Below are 18,010 nucleotides of genomic sequence, written 5' to 3'. Positions count from 1 at the left end.
TCCTTCCTCTTCTTCAACCACCTCCCTCCTTAGGTTGCGTGGTTGCGAGGGATAAATGTTGTTTCAACTTGATGCTCTCTGTTTCCGAGTCGGTTCTCATCACTCTGTTCCCAAAGGAGCAAGCAGCAACAGCAGACCGGAGGTGACAGTTGAGGTTGAGTAAGGTAGGTACTCGGTAGGTAACCCCGCCAGGCGTCTATTTTTGTTGGCAATTTCCTGGTCCCCGTTTGTCACGAGGGGTGCTCATTTCCAACGGTGGTCTTAGAGTCGCTATCCCGCTTTCTAGTGGATAACTAGAACACCAAAGATGCCCAAAGACGGGCGCGGTAATAAACCACGACGTGTCCGTGGTAGATCAGCCTGATAAGTTGTCCACGGCCACCGGTACGTTTGCTCCTGAGCCTCCGATGGGCATGGGGATCATTGCCGCCACCATTGTCTTCAAGGCAGCTGAAATGGTGCTAGTTGGAGACGTATTAGGGGTAGTTTGCACAACCTCAGCATGTGCAGAGACATCCATATCGGATCTCATCAACCGCCAGAACAGACAGACCCTCGCTGCTTAAAAGCGGGCGCCGCCGCTGACGGGTAGGGTCCACTGTGGGTTGGGTGGGCACGGTGGGTTGCGGGTGATTGTCCGTGGCCCCACAATAGTCGGAGTGCCAAGCTGGAGCTCGTTGACGTGCAGCAAGCAAGGCTTCGCGTTTCCGTCCTGCTTCTGACATGTGGGTTGATTGATTGACAGAGCCTCGCTGTCTCTTGCGGGCACATTCTATGTATGCAACTGGAGTGGTTATCATTAGCATCCTGACACTCAGACTTTGCGACGCAGCTCACCCTCCGAAGAATCTCAACTGTTGTTTCTGGAACACCTCCACACCATGGGAGCCACATTCTCAGCCGTCAAGGTATCCAGATATCCGTCAGCTTCTGAGAACAAGTTCGCAGTGAACATGTACTAACATGATTTTTTTTCTCCCAGACGCTGGTTGTCCCCGCCATAATATCTCTGATACTCTTCCTCCTGTCGACGTTTGTCCTCTACCCCTTGTGGCAACGCTATCGAAACCGTTACAGCCAGTACCTCCCAATAGACACTTTATCCGAACAGACATCTTCGCTCAGGGCCAGGATAACAGGCGGCCTTAGTAGCCTGATATTTACCTCTAGGTGGAGCACAGGCTTTGCTGATCGGCTCGTTGTTGGTGGTCGGCCGTCGTTTGATTCAGAAGACGGGGAAGAGCTGGAGGATGTGGATGAGTCTACCGGAAGAGGTGGAAACATTGGTGACAGTATTGACAGCTCGAGGAGGTTAAGCAGAGAGTAAGCGGGAATGGCCCTTTGATGTCTTGGGATGGTATGCTAACACCTCGTAGCTTGGAGGAAGGTTTCATCGATGATAGCGACGAGTCCTCATCAGACGACTCGTCGAGGTGACAGGGAACATATTAATATTCTGTCCCTTCATGCATAGGGCGCGGCGTTTTTATATCGAATCCTTTCAAAAACCGGACGGAGTTGTCAACGGTCCTTGGGTTGGAGATATCTGGTCTTGGAGAATTTCACCAGCGAATACAGACAATGTAACTATTAGACCCGACAAACAATGGTATGGTGCGCCAACCGGCCAGCTAAAGTCGCTCCAGGCCACCGCATGGGAGCCCGTCCTGTCACTTCCATGGTCAAGACCAGGTCACAACTGGACCAGCCTAGCCGTTGACCGGCACGTGGCTCCCCAGACAAACCAGATTACCGGGTCCTTTGACTCCTTGCCATCGCACTCGACTGTCGGCGCCAAGGCTAGTGACCAGAATCACAATGTTTATCGCATAATGACAAAAGGGCAAATGCATGATTGCCGAGACGTCCCCTGGTGCACCTTGATAGATATTCAGCTATCCCTGTCATTTGATTTGCAACCTGGGTCGACCAAGGGAGCATTACTGTAACGGGGCGAAGCACGTGGACGGACAGTCAACATCTTGAAAGTCGGAGGGAGCAGCACAAAGTATAACAAAAAAAGATGGCGGAGTCGGGAAGATGGGTCTGGAATAGGATGCTCCTACAGGAAGAAACCGCTAGAGCACCCCAGATACATTGAACTCCGCCTATCGATACCCATCAGATAAGATGATATGCTAGTACCGTTTAAAAGCAAATACTGCGGGGTCCTGCAGATCTCGCCCAGGTCTCAACCGCACGCAGCGACCCGTTCCAGACACATCCGATTCATTGCTATTTGCGCTTCCCGCAAGACAGAAGAAACTATCGTTTCAGCAAGCTTGCCACCTTGGATTTATTCTCTCTTTCCGAAAAGCACCAGCGGCCGGTTTAGATATACATCTATCTTTCCCAAACAAAACCTCCGGCCCTGTCACCCATTCGTCTCAACCCCGCGCATGTTCCCGTGGTCAAGAAAAGCGCAGCCCGAACCGGAAAAGGAGGACGGCGAGATGGCTACACCAGAGGAGCAGGCCGTGGCCTTGAAGAACCAGGGAAACAAGGCCTTTGCCGCCCATGACTGGCCAACCGCCATTGACTTTTACTCCCAGGCCATCGAGCTGAACGACAAGGAGCCAACATTCTGGTCAAACAGAGCTCAGGTGGGTAGCTTTCAGGAACCCGACGTCACCACTTTTTTTGATTTTACTAACCTATGCATATTGGTATGTGAAATAGGCATACATGAAGACAGAAGCCTACGGCTATGCGATCAGGGACGCGACGAAAGCCATCGAGCTGAACCCAGGGATGATCAAGGCCTACTACCGCCGAGCCACCGCCTACGTAGCTATCCTCAAGCCCAAGGAGGCCGTCAAAGACTTTCAGACCTGTGTCAAGATCGACCCTGGTAATAAGGATGCCAAGCTCAAGCTTGTCGAGTGCCAAAAGGCCGTCAGGCAACTTGCCTTCTTCGAGGCGATCGAGGTTGGGGATGAGCCATCGGTTGCTGACGGACTCGATGTCGACTCGATGCATGTGGAAGACTCGTATGATGGTGTGAGGTTAGGGAGTGAAATGACACAAGAGTTTATCGATGACATGACGGAGAGGTTCAAGAACGGCAAGACCATACACAAGAAATATGTGTACCAAATTGTCATTGCGGTCAAGAAGCTGGTGTATGACGAGCCTACGATGGTGGAGGTGGAGATTCCTGAGGATGTCGAGCTCACAGTTTGCGGTGATACACACGGTAGGTTTTCTTCTTTGGTATCGGATCAAGGGTACAGGCACTGACCAAACACAGGTCAATACTTTGATCTTATGGAACTCTTCCGGATAAACGGCACCCCCAGCGACAAGCACTGGTATCTCTTCAACGGCGACTTTGTCGACAGAGGCTCGTGGTCCACCGAAATCGCCCTTCTTCTCTACGCCAACAAGTGGCTCCGCCCCAAGAACTTCTTCATCAACCGTGGCAACCACGAAACAGACGACATGAACAGAGTGTACGGCTTTGAGGGCGAGTGCAAGGCCAAGTACAACGAGAGGATCTTTAAGCTGTTTTCTGAGAGCTTCTCTGCCCTGCCCCTGGCAACACTTGTTGGCAAGAAATACTTTGTTCTGCACGGCGGTTTGTTCTCAGACGACAACGTAACGCTGGATGATATCAGGAAGCTCGACAGGCATAAGCAGAGGCAGCCCGGCCAGGCTGGTTTGATGATGGAGATGTTGTGGACAGATCCTCAGTCGGAGCCCGGTCGTGGACCAAGCAAGCGTGGTGTGGGTATGCAGTTCGGTCCGGACGTTACCAGGAGGTTCTGTGAGAAGAACGGGTTGGAGGCGATTATTAGATCACACGAGGTCAGGATGGCGGGTTATGAGGAGGAGCATGATGGAAAGTGCATCACTGGTAAGTTTCAACTCAACCCTTCTCTTTACCGACATTATGTTAACCCTGAATCCAGTCTTCTCCGCGCCCAAGTACTGCGACATGACGGAGAACAAGGGCGCCTTCATCAATATCGGCCCCGATCTCAAGCTTAGATTCACACAGTTTGATGCCGTGCCTCATCCAAATATCCGGCCGATGGTAAGGTTTCCTTTCCCCCAACCCTACGACACACCAAAGCTAACGTTTTATCTCGCAGGCCTACGCCAACTCGAGCATGATGTCCTCGCTCATGTAAGCGACAAGTTGCAGTCGAGAATAAATGCATGTACGAAGAAGACAAGACTGGCTCCGCTCACGCAAGGGAAATTGGGGAGCATCATTAGCATGGCGTTTTGAGGGCGGTAGGGGTTCATGGCTGGTTGATTGGTGGTGACCGGCTGGTATGATATCCAACGTATGATGATGGTGGACAAAACCAACACTGGCAAGAAGATATTCTCGATATATAGCATCATAAACATGGCCGAACAGAAAGAAAGAAAAAAGAAATTCGAATTCAGATCTTTTGGAACGAGAACAGTTTTCTGTTTTCTCCCTCGTAAACATCCCGCCCTGTTTTCCGCCTCTATAACTTGGGTATCAACTCCAACAGCAACCTCTGCCATTCCTTTTCCGCAAAAATGTTTTCTTCCTCTCTGTCTGCCCTTTCCATATGCCGTCCCACTTTTTTGTGAACAAAACAAACATGTCCCAAAAAGAGAAATCATTTCCCCCAAATCTCACGTTCCTCCCCTCTGTCGACAAGAGCCCCGAGGAAATCCCCGGCTGCCTCTACTCTGAGCACCAGTTTTTCTTTCCCGTTGTTTAGACCGCTGAATGAGGCGATTGCTGCGGTGAATGCGGCGAGGTCGGGGCGGGGGAGGCGGACCCAGGAGGAGGCAGGGCCGACTTGGAGGATGTCGATTGGGATGGCGGCACCGGTTTGGCCGAGGAATTGAGATAAAGCGGAGGTTAGGTAGGATTTCAGGAGGAGGGGGTCGAGCTGTTGCTGGGTTGTGGAGGGGGAGGGGGTTAGAAGGGTGAGGTTGGCGTAGGAGAAGGGGGGTGTGGGGAGGGTTAGGGTGGTGAGGAGGGGTTTGGAGGTTTGGGGTTTGGGGAGGGAGGTGGTGCTGGTGGGGGGAGGGGGGTCGAGATCCATTGCTTCGGTCATGGTGGTTATAGGTGGTGGTTGGTTAAGTTGAGTTGTGATGTTGCTGGTGGTTGTGAGTGCGGGTTGAGTCGCTGGTGAGAAGAGTTGATATATCTCAGTTTGCTGAGAAGATTAAGCTACTGAGAGTGAAAATGTTCAGATGAATTTCCTGCTTCGAATAAGTAGGTTTCAGAATAGTTCTGTCGTTGTGAGAATAAGAATTCAAGGTTCACTTCATAAACCTTGATGTGAAGCTCCAATTGATATGCTAATACCGGGGTCTCAAAAGTTACCTTGGCCCTGCCCCACAATGCATTCTCCCTCCCCTGCATCACTGCCCAGGAGCCCCCCCTGTCCCGTCACTGCCGGTCGTGCATCATCACCCATGATTACATACTTCCAAGGAAGGAGGCTCTGGACATCACACTTACACATGACACCCATCGTGCCTGCACTTTCGGATGGCATTTGCATCCCGCCGTCGCTGTTGAGAAGGCACCAGCAATGGACTCCGAGAAGTAGTCGCTCTTGCCTCAACACTCTGCAGCCGCTTACACTGCATCTCGCGTCACCTCCACTGTCAAGATGCCCCCGCGAAGTATCCAGTAGCATTTCACCCACCACCCCCACCACCACCACCACCACAACAACAGCAACAACAACAACAACAACAACAACAACTCCGACACTCGTTTATATCTGCGGTAGCTCGACTATGGACCCTCTCACTGTTCTCGTCAACAGCACCACCGCCCCCGTTTCCGAGAGAACCAGTCTCACGCTGCTCAGGACCATCTTCGGTACCTTGTATTGGCCTTGGCTGATTACCAAGACTGTCACCATTTGGAGTTTGCAGACAATCTGGAGTGTGATTTCATTCTTCATCATCTCTCCTACTAGAGCCGTCTTCAACTTGGCGACAGCCCCGTTCGGGATTGTAATCCATATCTTTCTGGAGCTTAAGCCGTTGCCCATCTTGGTACGTGATCTTTATGCATCTGTGACGGTTCCTACTGACTTTACCGTCAGCTCCTCTACGCAGCAGTAATAGGCTTCACAACCGGCGCCCTCATAGTGTTCATCACAGAACAATTCCTAGCCCTCACCAGCACCAGCACCAGCACCAGCACCCCTAAGCGGACTGCCACCCCCAACAAACCTCCAGGCGCCATGACATACAAACAGCAAAAAATGGACCTCCCCGTTACTCCCGGCTCGGTCGACAGCACCAGCTCCCTATCCTTTGGAACCGACGACGACCCCTGGGACAGCAGCGCCACAACAGCCGTCATGTCATCCTCCAACCAAGCCAACTTTTTGATCCCCGCCACCTCCATCAAGCAACGCCCTCAGAAACCTCGGTTTCAGGGGTTACTGACAGAGACGATCCACGAGGAATCGTCGTCCAACCTCGTCTCCCCTTCTTCCTCGTCCGAATCATCAGCGTAGCACAAGATTGTTGGACTGATTGCACTCCTCCTCGTCATATACTAGGTGATTTCCTACCTCCTCGGCGTCTTTTCCCTTGTTGGCTCCATCCTGAGGTATCTTCTCCGGCTTTTGCTCTTTGTCGCCACGCCGTTTTTACTTGTCTTGAGGGTGCTGTACTATTTTGTGGCGATTGGCTACAGGCATTTTGCCCCGGCGTTGATTTGGGAAGTTATCTGCTTTCTGGCGCCGCATCGGGCGGTGCTGCTGGATACGGAGCAGGCTTTTTGTCGTCGGACGGGGGTGGATTGGAGGTGGTTGAGGAGGAGGATACAGTTGACGGTGGCGGAGGACAAGAGGAGGTGGGATGGGTGGTGGGAGGAATGGGAGTTTGAAAGGAGGAAGGGTATGCCGTTTGTGGTGGGGACGATGTATGGCGATACGAGACGGGGGATGGGGTGGAAGGAGAGAGTCGACGAGGCTGGGTTGGCGATGTTGGATTTGGGGATTATTGAGGAGGTTGAGGGGGAGGGGAGTGGGAAGGAGAGGGGGGATTGGGATGAGAGGGAGAGTGATATTGCTGGGACCGAAGCTGGTGGGGGAAAGGGGGAAGGGGTGAGGAACAAGAAGAAGCAGAAGAGGAAGAAGGTCAAGGGGAAGAATGAATTTCAGGGTGGGGGGTTTGGGGGTGATGATTTGAAGTATTTAATGGGGGAGGATGTTGCTGTGGAGAGTGAGACTACTGCCACGAAGAAGAAGTTGGGGAGTAGCGCGAGGAAGAGGTTGAAGAAGGGGAGGGAAGAGATTATTGTCAAGAATGACGAGGAAGCGGAGCCGGAACTGACAAGTATATTAAACAAGATAAAGGAAGCTGAGGAGATCAAAGCGTATGAGGGGGATGTGGATAAGAAGAACAGGAAGAAGCGGGGGTATACTCGGGATAAGCCCTTTTCAATGTTGGAACAGAAAAGGAGAGTAAGTAAGGAGATTAAGAAGGAGAAGGAGTATGAAGCGGATGAGGAGGAGGGGGCTGGGGGTGAGAGTGAAGAGGACAAAGAGGAGGAGGTCCGTGAGAGGGTGGGGGAGACGGAAGGGTGGTTTGGTTCGTTGTTTGATGATGGGGTGAGGGACTAGAAGGAGGGGTGGTTGATACAGCGGTTCGGTTTTAAAAGCGTAGTAGTAATTTGATTCTGACTTGGATGGAAGAAGATGAGTTTTTGATGTGACGTGATGGGGCCGGTGATGGTCATTCAGAGACGTAACTACCTGCGAGAGAATTCACTATAACATCAACAGCACCAGTATCGCACAAGGTTACATTCACAACTGAACACGATGTTGAAATGGCTGCACAACCTGAAAACAAGTATGCAATTCTCCGTTCTTTCGAACCTTACTCTGAAGAAACCACACGCAGACACTTTCAGAATGCATCTAAGACCCTCTCCAAACATGACTTTTACACATTACTAATACTCCTCGCTTGCTGACCAAATTCCAGAAGCCAGCTGCAAGCCACACCAAAATTCATGCTTTTCTGGGTGTCTATATCCTAATCACCCGAATCTCCCGCGCCAGTGATTATTTCTACTACTGTTCTTACGCTCAGTGCTCGTGTTTACCTCAGCATAGAAACCAGGCTCCCGTGCGGTACTGCTCCTTGTTGATCGTCTCGTGACAGGGCTTGGTTGAGGAGGAGGTTGAGGTGGAGGAGGGGGTTGAGCTTGAGGAAGGGCTTGTGGTTGAGCAGGGGATTCATCATCAGTTTGCTCGTCATCCATCTCAAACTCGGCCTGCTCCTCAGCCGGTTCATCATCAACTTCCTCATCATCCATTTCGACATCAGACCGCTCCTCTGGTGCTTCAGCAGATGGATTATCATTCAAGTCAACCTCTGACTCCTCAGACGCTTCAGCAGACGGTGGTTTTGACCCCCTCCTTCTCTTCTTGCCTTGCCTCTCAGACCCGCCAGGAGACCTCGACCTCTTTCTCTTCTTATCATCACCACCTTTTTCTCCTTGCTCACCACCATCCTCTTCACCACTCCCTTCTTGCTCACCACCCCCCTCCTCATCACCCTCACCCTCACAAAACCCAACCCTCGGCAGTGTGCTCGGCCGTTCCTCAGACCCCACCGACCAGGCAATTTCCTCCTCCGACCTCTCTCCCGACCCCTTCCGCAACTCATCATCCGCCTCCCAACCATCACCCGGCCTCCGACTTCTTCTCTGCCCACTTCTCCGCGGCGGCACCACCGACGGTCGTGTACTCTCCACCTCTCCCGAACTCGACGTAGAGCACCTCTCCCACCCACCATCAGTCGGAAGAACCCTCCCCTCTACTGCTTCCCCTTGACCCCGGCACCGGCACCGGCACACCCAACACCCTAGCTGCCCGCTCAATCTCTTCTTGACTATGCCGGCGTCTCCAACCCACCCCCCTAAACAGCCCCCGATTCCGCCTCCCGGATGATGCTGATGTGAACGAGGGCGAGTCACCCACTTCGGACGAGCCGTCCTCATCAGCCAGCACCCTCGACCTGGCTATGCCAGCCCGAGCCCTGCTTGTTCCTAGACTCAGATCCAAGGACTCAATGGCTGTTCTCAGCCCAAGAAGTCTTTCGACCGACGATCCGAGCGGTGATGGCAAAGGCGGTAATTTAACACGCTGCCGTGGTCTCTCCGCTGCGTCCTCGGATGGCTGCTCAGCTGTCTCGGGTGCTTGCTCAACTACGTCCTCAGGTTGAACGACCCGAGAAAGAAGAGATTGTCTACGTGGTGGGTCTGCAGGCAGCTCCGGATCCGAAGAATCACCAGAAGCAAAAGATCGGCTTCGGCCGCTTGCTTGGACGAGCAATTGTCGATTGCATGAGTTGAGTGACAACGAGCGTGACGGCGAGCGTGACGGCGAGCGTGACGGCGAGCGTGACGGGCGCAATCGTGAGGGTGCTAGCGGCTCTGCTTCGATCGACGGAATAGGTCTATCAGGACTGTACAATGGGATTCGCCTCCTGTTTGCTACTGGTGCCGGATTGCTTTGACATCCATCCCGTGATGTAGAGTCACCCAATTTCCCCCCCTCAGGCCTCTGCTCATGACCGTCAGCCCCCGGTCTGGGTTGCTCATCCTCCCCCGAGCGCCTGGAGCCCCGTTTGGTATTCCCACCTCCCTACCGACGGGGATTACGTCCGTATCCCTGCTCCTGGCCTCTGCGACCCTGAACCTATCTAGGATGCGGTGGACCATCGCGAGGTGGCCGATCTCTGTCCCTGTCCCTGTCCCTGTCCCTATCGCGGTCTCTTGGCGGCAGAGGTGACCGACTTCTGCTGCGCGTGCGATTGCTCCTTGTGCGGTCATCATAATCCCCCCTCCTCCTGTCCCCTGGGCCTCCGCGGTCTCGCCTGTCGTCCCTCCGCCGATCGTCTCGTCTTGGAGCGTCCCTATCATAACTGGGGATATACGTATCGACGTCCTGACGATTTCCTCCGCCACCTCCACGAGGAGCTCGATCACGACCGTTGCCATAGTCCGCAGGTGGAGGTGGGCGCGGTGGAAGCCTGGTGTCTCTGTGCCAAGCGGGCACTCGCTCGTCTGGTGCCGGGGCCGGACCACCAAAATTGCGGTTGTTGTTGTTCCGAGGATAGCCTCTTCCGCCGGGGCCACCGCTGTTCCTGTAGCCATCGCCGTCATTGTTGGGACCGCGGCCCACGGTACCGCCCCTGGGCGCTGGAGGCAACACGGTTCTTTTCTCATGGTACTTCTTACGATCATATTCGTGACTTTCTTCGAAAGACGGCAGTTCTTCTGGCTTGGCGGGATATGGGGGGTTGCGGAAGTAAGGGTGCTGTAGGGCGTCATGAGCATTGATTCTGCTCCTCCAGTCCAGCTTGAGAAGCTCTCGAAGTAACGAGATGGCACCCGAGCCGTATTCTCTGAACCTTTGCCCCAGGTTACCTTGTCGCGGCTTGGGTGACATCGCTTCGGCTCCAGGCAAGTCTTTCAACCCAGGCATTGTCTCGATGGTGGGCGTACCGCAGAGGTCCCATATCAACTCCAACTGGTGCCCATCAGATTCACCGGTGAGAATGGGCTTGCCAACTAGCATCTCGCCAAAAACACACCTAGGGACATTGTCAGCATGATCCCTTGCAACAAAGAACCGACCACAGGCTGCCTACCCAACTCCCCACAAGTCAATCGATGTGGTGTATCGCTTGAGATGCATCAACAACTCGGGCGGGCGGTACCAGCGCGTGACCACCAAAGCAGTGTAGTCACGCGTTCCTTCCCCACCGCCGTGACCAGGCTGTGGTGTCTTGCCCTCGTAGTGTCTCGCAAGACCGAAATCAGCAATCTGAAGAATGCCCTTGTTGTTGATCAACAGGTTGGCAGCCTTCATATCTCTGTGCAAAATGCGATTGGCGTGTAGATACTCCAGGCCCTGGAGCAGTTGCTGCATGTAGCACTTGATTTGCGGCTCGGTCAATGTCACCGAGGGGTTGTCGAGCAAGCCCGACAGGTCATGGTCCATGTAGGGCGTGACCATGTACATGATGGGTCGCTTTCGTTTGTCCGCTGGCAAAGGGCGCCTGTTAATCATGCATGTCCTGGAACCTCCTCGACAGATAGCATCAACTCACCACTCCTGGGCGGGTGTTCCACTGCCATATCCTCCAGCCGGAGGATGTTTGGATGCGACAGTAGCTTGAGCAGCTTGATTTCTCTCAATGCCGTAATCGGAAAGCCATCCTTTTCGTTATGCATGATGATCTTCTTGAGCGCAACCAAAGCACCAGTCTTTCTCGATCTCGCGCGGTAAACCTCTCTGTGTAGGGCAACAATGTCAGCTTCGGACACGGCCAAGATGGGAAGGCAAAAGAACCACCGCCTACCCAAAGGTACCCTCGCCCAGTTTCCCCAACACCTCGTAGTCGGCAATCTTGGAGCACCCGACAAAGCTGCTTCTCGGCCTCTGGTGCGCAACGGCAAAGCTGCGGGGAGATTGCGGCCTCCCCGCAGTCTCCTGCGACTCGGAGGCGCTCATCGCGCCGTTGTAACTGTTTTGTTCGTGTTTGATGGCGGTTGTCGGACGAAGAATATCTTATCGGCTGTTTCTGGATAAGGCTTTCGTTTGTTGAACTGACAGTGAAACAGTTGACTGTCGCTGATGGAATTGCTGACGTCTGGATTGCTTCGCAAGGCCGTTTGTCAATCCAGAGTGGTACGTTTGATCCAGTTTCTGCAAGCTTTGCTGCCGAAATACTCTTATCCTCTCAATTCGCTGCTTTCTAAAAGTATGACGAAGAAGAGGAGGTTGTAAGAAAGCAAAGAACGGGCAAGAGACCAAGATTAAGCCGAGAGCGCGCGCTGCCGATGCCTGCCAAGAAATGACAGACGCACCTTGCTGGGCTGGAACCATTTCTTGGCTGTTTCTGCCTCGTTCTTCAGGCACCCACACCCAATGACGGCAGATACAGAGTACGTACCCCAACCCTGGTCACTGAGAGGGCAAGCAATCGGCGCAACGACGACACAGCCAGCCAGCTCGAGAAGCTCCATCGCGACACACCTACCAACCCACCCATTTCTTTCCCCGTCTGCCACCAGCCAGCGTGAGTTTGTCCCTCTCTATTCAATTGCTTTGTCTCCTTCAGTACCTGATCTCCTCCATCCAGCAGAGAAAGAAAAAAACCCAAAAATGTTCGCCCGCTTCTCCCGAGCCCTCCCCCGCTCCCAACTCGCCGGCCCCCCCATCCGGCCCCTCTACCGCTATACCGCCACCGGCCTGGGAGCTTCCATGTGGTTCTGGATCTTTTACAAGGCGAAGGAGGACGGTATGTCTTTCTCAGCTCTACCCCTCGAGCCAGAACAGTGTTACTCACAAGAAGAACAGGACCTGTCCTTCTCGGCTGGAAGCACCCCTGGGATCACTAAACGACTCGCATCGAGGATATGAAAACGACGAGGTGGTGAAGAGAAATAAATGTACATACATGGTCAGGCGCCAAAGTAGCAATAACGCAGACCCAACTAGACGGACGGACAACAGGCCGAGGAGGAAGCCAAGAGCAAGAGAGGAAGGAGATACCAAATTAAATCAGTTTAACGGTCACATTGTTTGCTGTTCAGTTGGTATTATATGTTATTCTCTAAGTAGCAGGATTATACAGCCCACTGGTTCTCAATACTTTCGGAGAAACCCGCCATGTCAAAACGAGACACATCTTCCCTACTTGTTAAACACACACATCACACCCACCTACCCACCCCAATCACAACCCAAACATATTTCAACTTTCGCTCGAGACCTTGACTACAAGTCTGTATATCGTCTATCTCTTGCCACACGTTTCCGCCCAGTCCTTACCAACGCCAGCCAGCCCAGGCCAAAAAGACTCATGTCTATCCATCCATAACCTACATATCCACGTACAGTCATACCCATCCCCTACCTAGCTCTCCCCATTTTCCAATGTCCAACCAGCCCACCCCATACCATCCCTTACACCCATCAAAATCTCATCTTCTCCAAAATAACCTTGTACTCCTTCCTCCTCTTACCCCCCTTCTCCCCCCCCCTCAGCCACCCCTTGACCCGCCCAACCCACCCCGCCAACCTCTGAAAAACATAATGCTCTCCCACCCACGCCAACCCCAAATACACCCCCGCCCCCAACCCAAAAACAAACAAAACCTTGTACTCCCAACTCGTCCTCGTCAACCTCATAAACCCAATCCACTCCGGCGGCGCAACAGCCATAAACCCATTCAACCCCAACGCAGTCGCCATCGTGACCAAAAAAGGCCCTATCATCATTGTCAGCCATCATCACCACCCCCTTTCATCTCCCTCAAGAATGTATAATACTCACAATTCTTCCCCACCCCCTCCCTAAACGGCCTCCCAGCATTCAACACCCACCCCGCAAGCACATACTGCCAGCAACTAACCAGAAACAATCCCGTCACCTCGCTATTCTCCACATCCGGCTTCTCCCCCGGTTTTGGCGTCGTCGGCGCAATAAACCCCTCCATCCCCCTCACCCCCACAAACGCCACCGTTTGGATACCGACACAAACAACCATGTGGCACATCAACGGCGTCAGCACCTTCCTAGACACCAAATCCGCAATCGGCTTCTTCTTGCACAGCACCGGGTACGGTTTCGACCACCCCATAAACACCGCTATCGGCAGGATCAACGCCAGGTCAATATACAGAAACTGAAAATCCCCCAGGTTGGAAGCAGACGCGTAGAGGAACGAGACTGTCGTGAACTGGATCGCCGAGTAGAGACTCATGTACTTGAAACAGGCAAACGACGTCACCAACGCGGCCCGGCCTTCCCTTATCACTTTGGGGACGCACGTGATGTCAAAGACGCGCGAGGTGAAAGGGGCTGCGACAGAGGCTTCCGCTTCCGAGAGGGAGATCCCAACGTCGGCTGCCTTGAGCGCGCCGCAGTCGTTGGCGCCGTCGCCGCAGAAGCCGCACGAGTAGTCGATGCTCTGAAGCTTATCGACCAGCTCGTGCTTCTCATCTGGCGACATGCGCGCAAAGACCTTGCCGGTGACGAGCATGCGCTGCATTACTTCTGCTGGGGCGTAGTCGACTACCCAGCGGAAGACATCGCCTGAGACTGCGATGGAGTAATTCCTCATGTTAGAGATGTCGTATGGTAGCGAGGCGTCGCCTTCCGGAGGAGCCGGTAGTGGGAGTAGGGTTCGGGGATCGAGACGGTAGATGGGGTTGTCGATACTCTCCCACTGTAACTCGGCGTTGGGGTCTTTGGTGTGCCCTGTTGCGAACCGAGCGTAGAAACAATGTGCCGTCTCGCTGATCATGCCAGATTCCCTCGCCACACTGATGGCGGTCAAGATGTTGTCGCCGGTAACCATGACAGTTCCGATATTAGAATCTCCAAGCTCCTTGAGTACCGCCGCCGTGGTAGGCTTGAGCTTGTTCTCAAAAATGATGAAGCCGACAAACTCGAGGTTCGACTCGACATCATGCCTGTGCATCTTCTGAGCCTTGACCCAGCTGAGCTTCTTGATATGTCTCGAGGCACAAGCGATGACTCTGTACCCCTTGCGAGTATACTGCCCCAAGACCTCGTCATAGTCCTCAGGGAATGTCTCTGGCTTGCAAATCTCCCTCATACACTCAGGCGAACCCTTGACATAAATGTCTCCGCTTGGCTTGCCAAAGTCTTTGACAATGACACTGGCCCGGCGAAGATGAGACACAAACTCAAACGACTTGAGCACACCCAGTTCGATAGAAGATGCCTCCCCAGTGCCATCAGCTTTCGCGTCCGGAGGCGGCCTAGCGATTGAAGGCTTCAGAGTTCCTTGCTCCTCGTCATCCCCTCTTCCACCACTCAGGTCACCCTCTTCGAAAGACCACTTTGTAAACTCAAACATCTTTAGCTCAAGAGGCTCCCCGAGCATCTCGCCATCGATCTTCCTCAGCGCATGGCAAGTGGCCATGGTATAAAGCGCCGTCGACCTGGTGTCAGGCTTACCCCCCACAGCAGGGGGCTGGTCATGACCAACCGCCAAATCATCAGGATTCTCAATCAAATCAATAAACTTGTTGGTGTCCCTAGAAACGAGATGCACACCAAGGATGTCAAGGCCCTCCTCTGTCAAAGTCCCAGTCTTGTCAAAGCACATAATGTCAAGTTTTCCTCCAACCTGGACCCTCTGCGGGCTCGTGCAAAAGATGTTCTGTCTCTTGAGCCGGCGCACCGCAAAGGTGGTGCCAATAGTCAAGGTGGCCGGCAACGCCGGTGGAACCACAATCGTGATCAGATCCAGGGCGCGAATGATGATTTCATGCCACGCCAAGCCAAGGTGAATGAAGTTGACGATACTGGCCAAGAAACCAACAGCTGCCACAATGGCCATCACACCAATGTACCGGAAGGAATCTCTGTAGAACTTGAAGCCAGACGGCTTCGGGAAGAGCATTGACCGAACCAAGGCACCCTTTGTTGTGTTGAAGCCGGTCTTGATAACCATGGCAAGAGCAACAGCTTGTTCATCTTCATTCTGAGGCCTTCGAGCGCGGATGATCTTGGTTCCGCAAAACAGGGTGTGTTTGGCCACCTCGGCTACTGGTGTTGGAGCATTCAAATCAAGCTTCTGAAGCGTGTCGTTTGTAGCTGGGGTTTTGGTTACAGGTATCGATTCTCCTGTGAGCATGCTCTCGTTGACAATGCAGTCACCGCTTAGAAGGATGCTATCGGCAGGAAACTGAGTCAACCTGGGGTCGCTGACTTCGTAGACGTCACCGGGTACTAGTTCGCTTGAGAGGATTGTGTTCCCTGGGGTTGTATTAGCGGCTATCACGGACTAGAAATGGTCTGTGGTCATGTGGCCAAGAGGATGCTGCGCTAGAATACCGCAAAAAGTGCCCATTGACCTCAAAAGAGGAGAGAAACTTACAGAAGCCGTGTCGACAGATTCTGACATCACACTCAAACCGAGAAATGTCCCGAAGTCTCCTCTCAGTCTGCCGTGTTTCTATCAAAGTCTGTATGATAGAAATGGCCGAGATCAAGAAGATGGCGCAAGCGTAGTAGTAGTATTCGTCCAGAGACCATAGGACAAGACTGGCGACTTGAAACACGTAGAACGGGTGAAAGACCTGAACTTTGTCAGCAACCGGGCTTTCATCGAATTCACATATGTGGGGGGAAACCTACTTCCTTCACGAGGAGCTGGCCAATAGTCTTCTTTTCGATATTGATATCGTTTTTCCCAAAGACAGTGCGACGGCTGACCTGCTCGTCGCTGTCGATACCATTGCGAACGTCTTGGACATCTGTCCAGAGGGGATCCTTCCAGCCATTGCAGATGAGAAACTTGTCGCGCACAGGGTGGAAGAAGAAGCGAATGTGGCGATAGTCTATGTACCTCAGTTCCGGAAGAATTGGATCTGGATCGTCATCCAGGAGGTACGAAGTGAACTTGGAAGGCGACCCAAAAACTGTCGAAAGCGTCCTCCCATACTCCTTCGATACCACATCCACCGCGGTCATCTCGTTCCACGAGTTTTCCACCACCACCCACTCGCATTCCCTGAGGAGCGCGGACCTCCCAACCAGCTTGACTCGCCACTTTGGCGACCAGTAGAAGATTAGCCACCCTACCCCCAACGTGAATACACATATCAAAAGGTACAGAGCATAGCCGATTTTACTGGTTCTGAACCCCGCGATCGCAATGTAGAGGTCCTCATTCTGAATATGCGCCTTTTGACTGTGTCGATTCGACCCATATCCACTCCCTGCCGATGTGCCACTGTCCCTACGTAGCAACATACTGTGCACAGAGTCCCCTCGGGATTGCGTGGATGCGCGCCGATGGAGGACGTAATCGTTTTCCTCGGCGGTTCGTTCGAGGTCGGTAGAGTCCTGTTCCTCGTCGAGTTCGTCGTCGAACGGGAGCTCGTCCAGATCCCCGATGCGCCGCTCCTCTATCGCAAGGGGGTCATTCAGTTCATCTTCTTCCTGCCAGAATGAGAAGCTTGCTGTGGAATCGGCTCGTGAGCGGCGGTGATGAAAGGCAGAGACACTCGTGGGTAACGATTCAGCCATCGGCCCCGAGTAGAGCTATGTGTGTGGTTAGTACCACTGCCACAGGCTTAGATTGTGCACTGTTCCACTCACCTCATCGTGCGCCATCTCAACATCCTCGAAAACGCTGACGCTGCTGTGGTTTCCTTGGAGACTATAAAAGCCATTTCGGTTGCTTGCCGCCGGCGGCAGATCGTGATCTCGGTCGTTTTCCATGTTGGTTTGGGGTATAAATCGGAAGGCAGCTGATAGATCCTCAGCAAGGTTCTGGAGAGAGAGAAATTGATCGCATGCGCATTGTCAACAGCAGCTGCCAATGGATTGGCCGTGGTATAGCTGAGCGCGTGGGTGAATGGATGAACCGAAGCTAGAATTCAGGTACGGAGAACAGAGCGGTTGTGGAGCTGGTTCCGATAAGCACCATGACGTCGGACTCGATTGGATCTACTCGGATAGCTGCATGGTGCGTCTTGGCAGGCCAGCAACACTCTTGATGACCTAGAATGCCATCCATACAAGATGCGGAGGATGTAGTTATTCCTAAAGATGAATAGACGTCAAGTAAGTAGTCAGATGGACTACTGGATATATAGCTTGTATATTGGATGACACGGAACATTGTGTGTCTAGTTGCAGAATCATACTACATTTCATGTGGGTCATGGGGTGCATGTCTGCTCCATGCATATGCCTCAAGGTGCCACTAGACGTGTCCCTGCAGTGTATTCAGGCTTCAAAGTCAATATTTGGGACCTTTGGCACTCTGGGTACCGATTCGCCGATCAGTTCTTGGGTAACTAGATAGATGTGTGGGAGTGTGTTCCAATGTGGTGCTCATACACTATTCTCCGTACCGCTTATAAGAATCTTTCCTCTTTTGGTTGTGTAAGTGGGGGTCCACAGACACAACTACAATGGTTCTTGGCTCAAAGATTACTTAGGAGGCTTAAAAATATGCCAGCCAGCAGCGTAG

At 53.0% G+C, this 18,010-nt stretch overlaps 9 protein-coding genes across 9 annotated transcripts; 5 read left to right on the top strand and 4 right to left on the bottom strand.

Moving 5' to 3' along the window:
• Positions 1-71: 71 nt before the first annotated feature.
• Positions 72-566, top strand: QC763_0035500 (uncharacterized protein; the record flags this gene model as incomplete). The annotated part of the gene is made up of 3 exons (XM_062905562.1): positions 72-142; positions 308-384; positions 511-566. 3 exons carry the CDS (start codon positions 72-74, stop codon positions 564-566), a joined length of 204 nt encoding a protein of 67 aa, XP_062768398.1.
• Positions 567-881: 315 nt separating this feature from the next.
• On the top strand, positions 882-1,437 carry QC763_205550 (uncharacterized protein; the record flags this gene model as incomplete). The annotated part of the gene is made up of 3 exons (XM_062909594.1): positions 882-908; positions 983-1,323; positions 1,377-1,437. The coding sequence occupies 3 exons, from the start codon at positions 882-884 to the stop codon at positions 1,435-1,437; spliced, it is 429 nt and encodes a 142-aa protein (XP_062768397.1).
• A 698-nt stretch (positions 1,438-2,135) lies between these two features.
• Positions 2,136-4,227, top strand: PPT1 (Palmitoyl-protein thioesterase 1; the record flags this gene model as incomplete). The annotated part of the gene is made up of 5 exons (XM_062909593.1): positions 2,136-2,603; positions 2,680-3,196; positions 3,251-3,856; positions 3,912-4,036; positions 4,095-4,227. The coding sequence occupies 5 exons, from the start codon at positions 2,136-2,138 to the stop codon at positions 4,131-4,133; spliced, it is 1,755 nt and encodes a 584-aa protein (XP_062768396.1). The 3' UTR covers positions 4,134-4,227.
• Positions 4,228-4,601: 374 nt separating this feature from the next.
• QC763_205530 (uncharacterized protein) lies at positions 4,602-5,048 on the bottom strand (the record flags this gene model as incomplete). The annotated part of the gene is made up of 1 exon (XM_062909592.1): positions 4,602-5,048. One exon carries the CDS (start codon positions 5,046-5,048, stop codon positions 4,602-4,604), a length of 447 nt encoding a protein of 148 aa, XP_062768395.1.
• A 376-nt stretch (positions 5,049-5,424) lies between these two features.
• QC763_0035460 (uncharacterized protein) lies at positions 5,425-7,589 on the top strand (the record flags this gene model as incomplete). The annotated part of the gene is made up of 3 exons (XM_062905561.1): positions 5,425-6,006; positions 6,057-6,440; positions 6,522-7,589. The coding sequence occupies exons 1-3, from the start codon at positions 5,461-5,463 to the stop codon at positions 7,587-7,589; spliced, it is 1,998 nt and encodes a 665-aa protein (XP_062768394.1). The 5' UTR covers positions 5,425-5,460.
• A 422-nt stretch (positions 7,590-8,011) lies between these two features.
• On the bottom strand, positions 8,012-8,977 carry QC763_205525 (uncharacterized protein; the record flags this gene model as incomplete). Its single annotated transcript, XM_062909591.1, has 1 exon — positions 8,012-8,977. The coding sequence occupies one exon, from the start codon at positions 8,975-8,977 to the stop codon at positions 8,012-8,014; it is 966 nt and encodes a 321-aa protein (XP_062768393.1).
• Positions 8,978-9,677: 700 nt separating this feature from the next.
• BUR1 (serine/threonine protein kinase, CMGC, CDC2/CDK subfamily) lies at positions 9,678-11,825 on the bottom strand (the record flags this gene model as incomplete). Its single annotated transcript, XM_062909590.1, has 4 exons — positions 11,347-11,825; positions 11,095-11,279; positions 10,633-11,029; positions 9,678-10,575 (listed from the first exon to the last, which is right to left on the bottom strand). Exons 1-4 carry the CDS (start codon positions 11,496-11,498, stop codon positions 9,678-9,680), a joined length of 1,632 nt encoding a protein of 543 aa, XP_062768392.1. The 5' UTR covers positions 11,499-11,825.
• A 122-nt stretch (positions 11,826-11,947) lies between these two features.
• Positions 11,948-12,613, top strand: QC763_205510 (uncharacterized protein). Its single transcript, XM_062909589.1, has 3 exons — positions 11,948-12,066; positions 12,130-12,288; positions 12,348-12,613. The coding sequence occupies exons 2-3, from the start codon at positions 12,153-12,155 to the stop codon at positions 12,386-12,388; spliced, it is 177 nt and encodes a 58-aa protein (XP_062768391.1). The 5' UTR covers positions 11,948-12,066; positions 12,130-12,152; the 3' UTR covers positions 12,389-12,613.
• QC763_205500 (uncharacterized protein) lies at positions 12,398-17,648 on the bottom strand. Its single transcript, XM_062909588.1, has 5 exons — positions 17,131-17,648; positions 16,165-17,073; positions 15,905-16,106; positions 13,327-15,783; positions 12,398-13,261 (listed from the first exon to the last, which is right to left on the bottom strand). The coding sequence occupies exons 1-5, from the start codon at positions 17,251-17,253 to the stop codon at positions 12,966-12,968; spliced, it is 3,987 nt and encodes a 1,328-aa protein (XP_062768390.1). The 5' UTR covers positions 17,254-17,648; the 3' UTR covers positions 12,398-12,965.
• Between the last annotated feature and the right edge of the window lie 362 nt (positions 17,649-18,010).

Source organism: Podospora pseudopauciseta (genome assembly GCF_035222475.1).
Source record: "Podospora pseudopauciseta strain CBS 411.78 chromosome 2 map unlocalized CBS411.78m_2, whole genome shotgun sequence".
Taxonomy (NCBI): domain Eukaryota; kingdom Fungi; phylum Ascomycota; class Sordariomycetes; order Sordariales; family Podosporaceae; genus Podospora; species Podospora pseudopauciseta.
This window is presented reverse-complemented; position numbering and strand designations above follow the sequence as displayed.

Bases quoted from the DNA above. Each gene is read 5' to 3' on its own strand.
- QC763_205510 (XM_062909589.1), top strand. From the start codon at position 12,153: ATGTTCGCCCGCTTCTCCCGAGCCCTCCCCCGCTCCCAACTCGCCGGC. The intron at 12,289-12,347 runs GTATGTCTTTCT...CAAGAAGAACAG, and splicing joins TTACAAGGCGAAGGAGGACG to GACCTGTCCTTCTCGGCTGG.
- QC763_205500 (XM_062909588.1), bottom strand. From the start codon at position 17,253: ATGGAAAACGACCGAGATCACGATCTGCCGCCGGCGGCAAGCAACCGA. The intron at 17,074-17,130 runs GTGAGTGGAACA...CCACACACATAG, and splicing joins TTGAGATGGCGCACGATGAG to CTCTACTCGGGGCCGATGGC. The intron at 16,107-16,164 runs GTAGGTTTCCCC...GACAAAGTTCAG, and splicing joins GCCAGCTCCTCGTGAAGGAA to GTCTTTCACCCGTTCTACGT.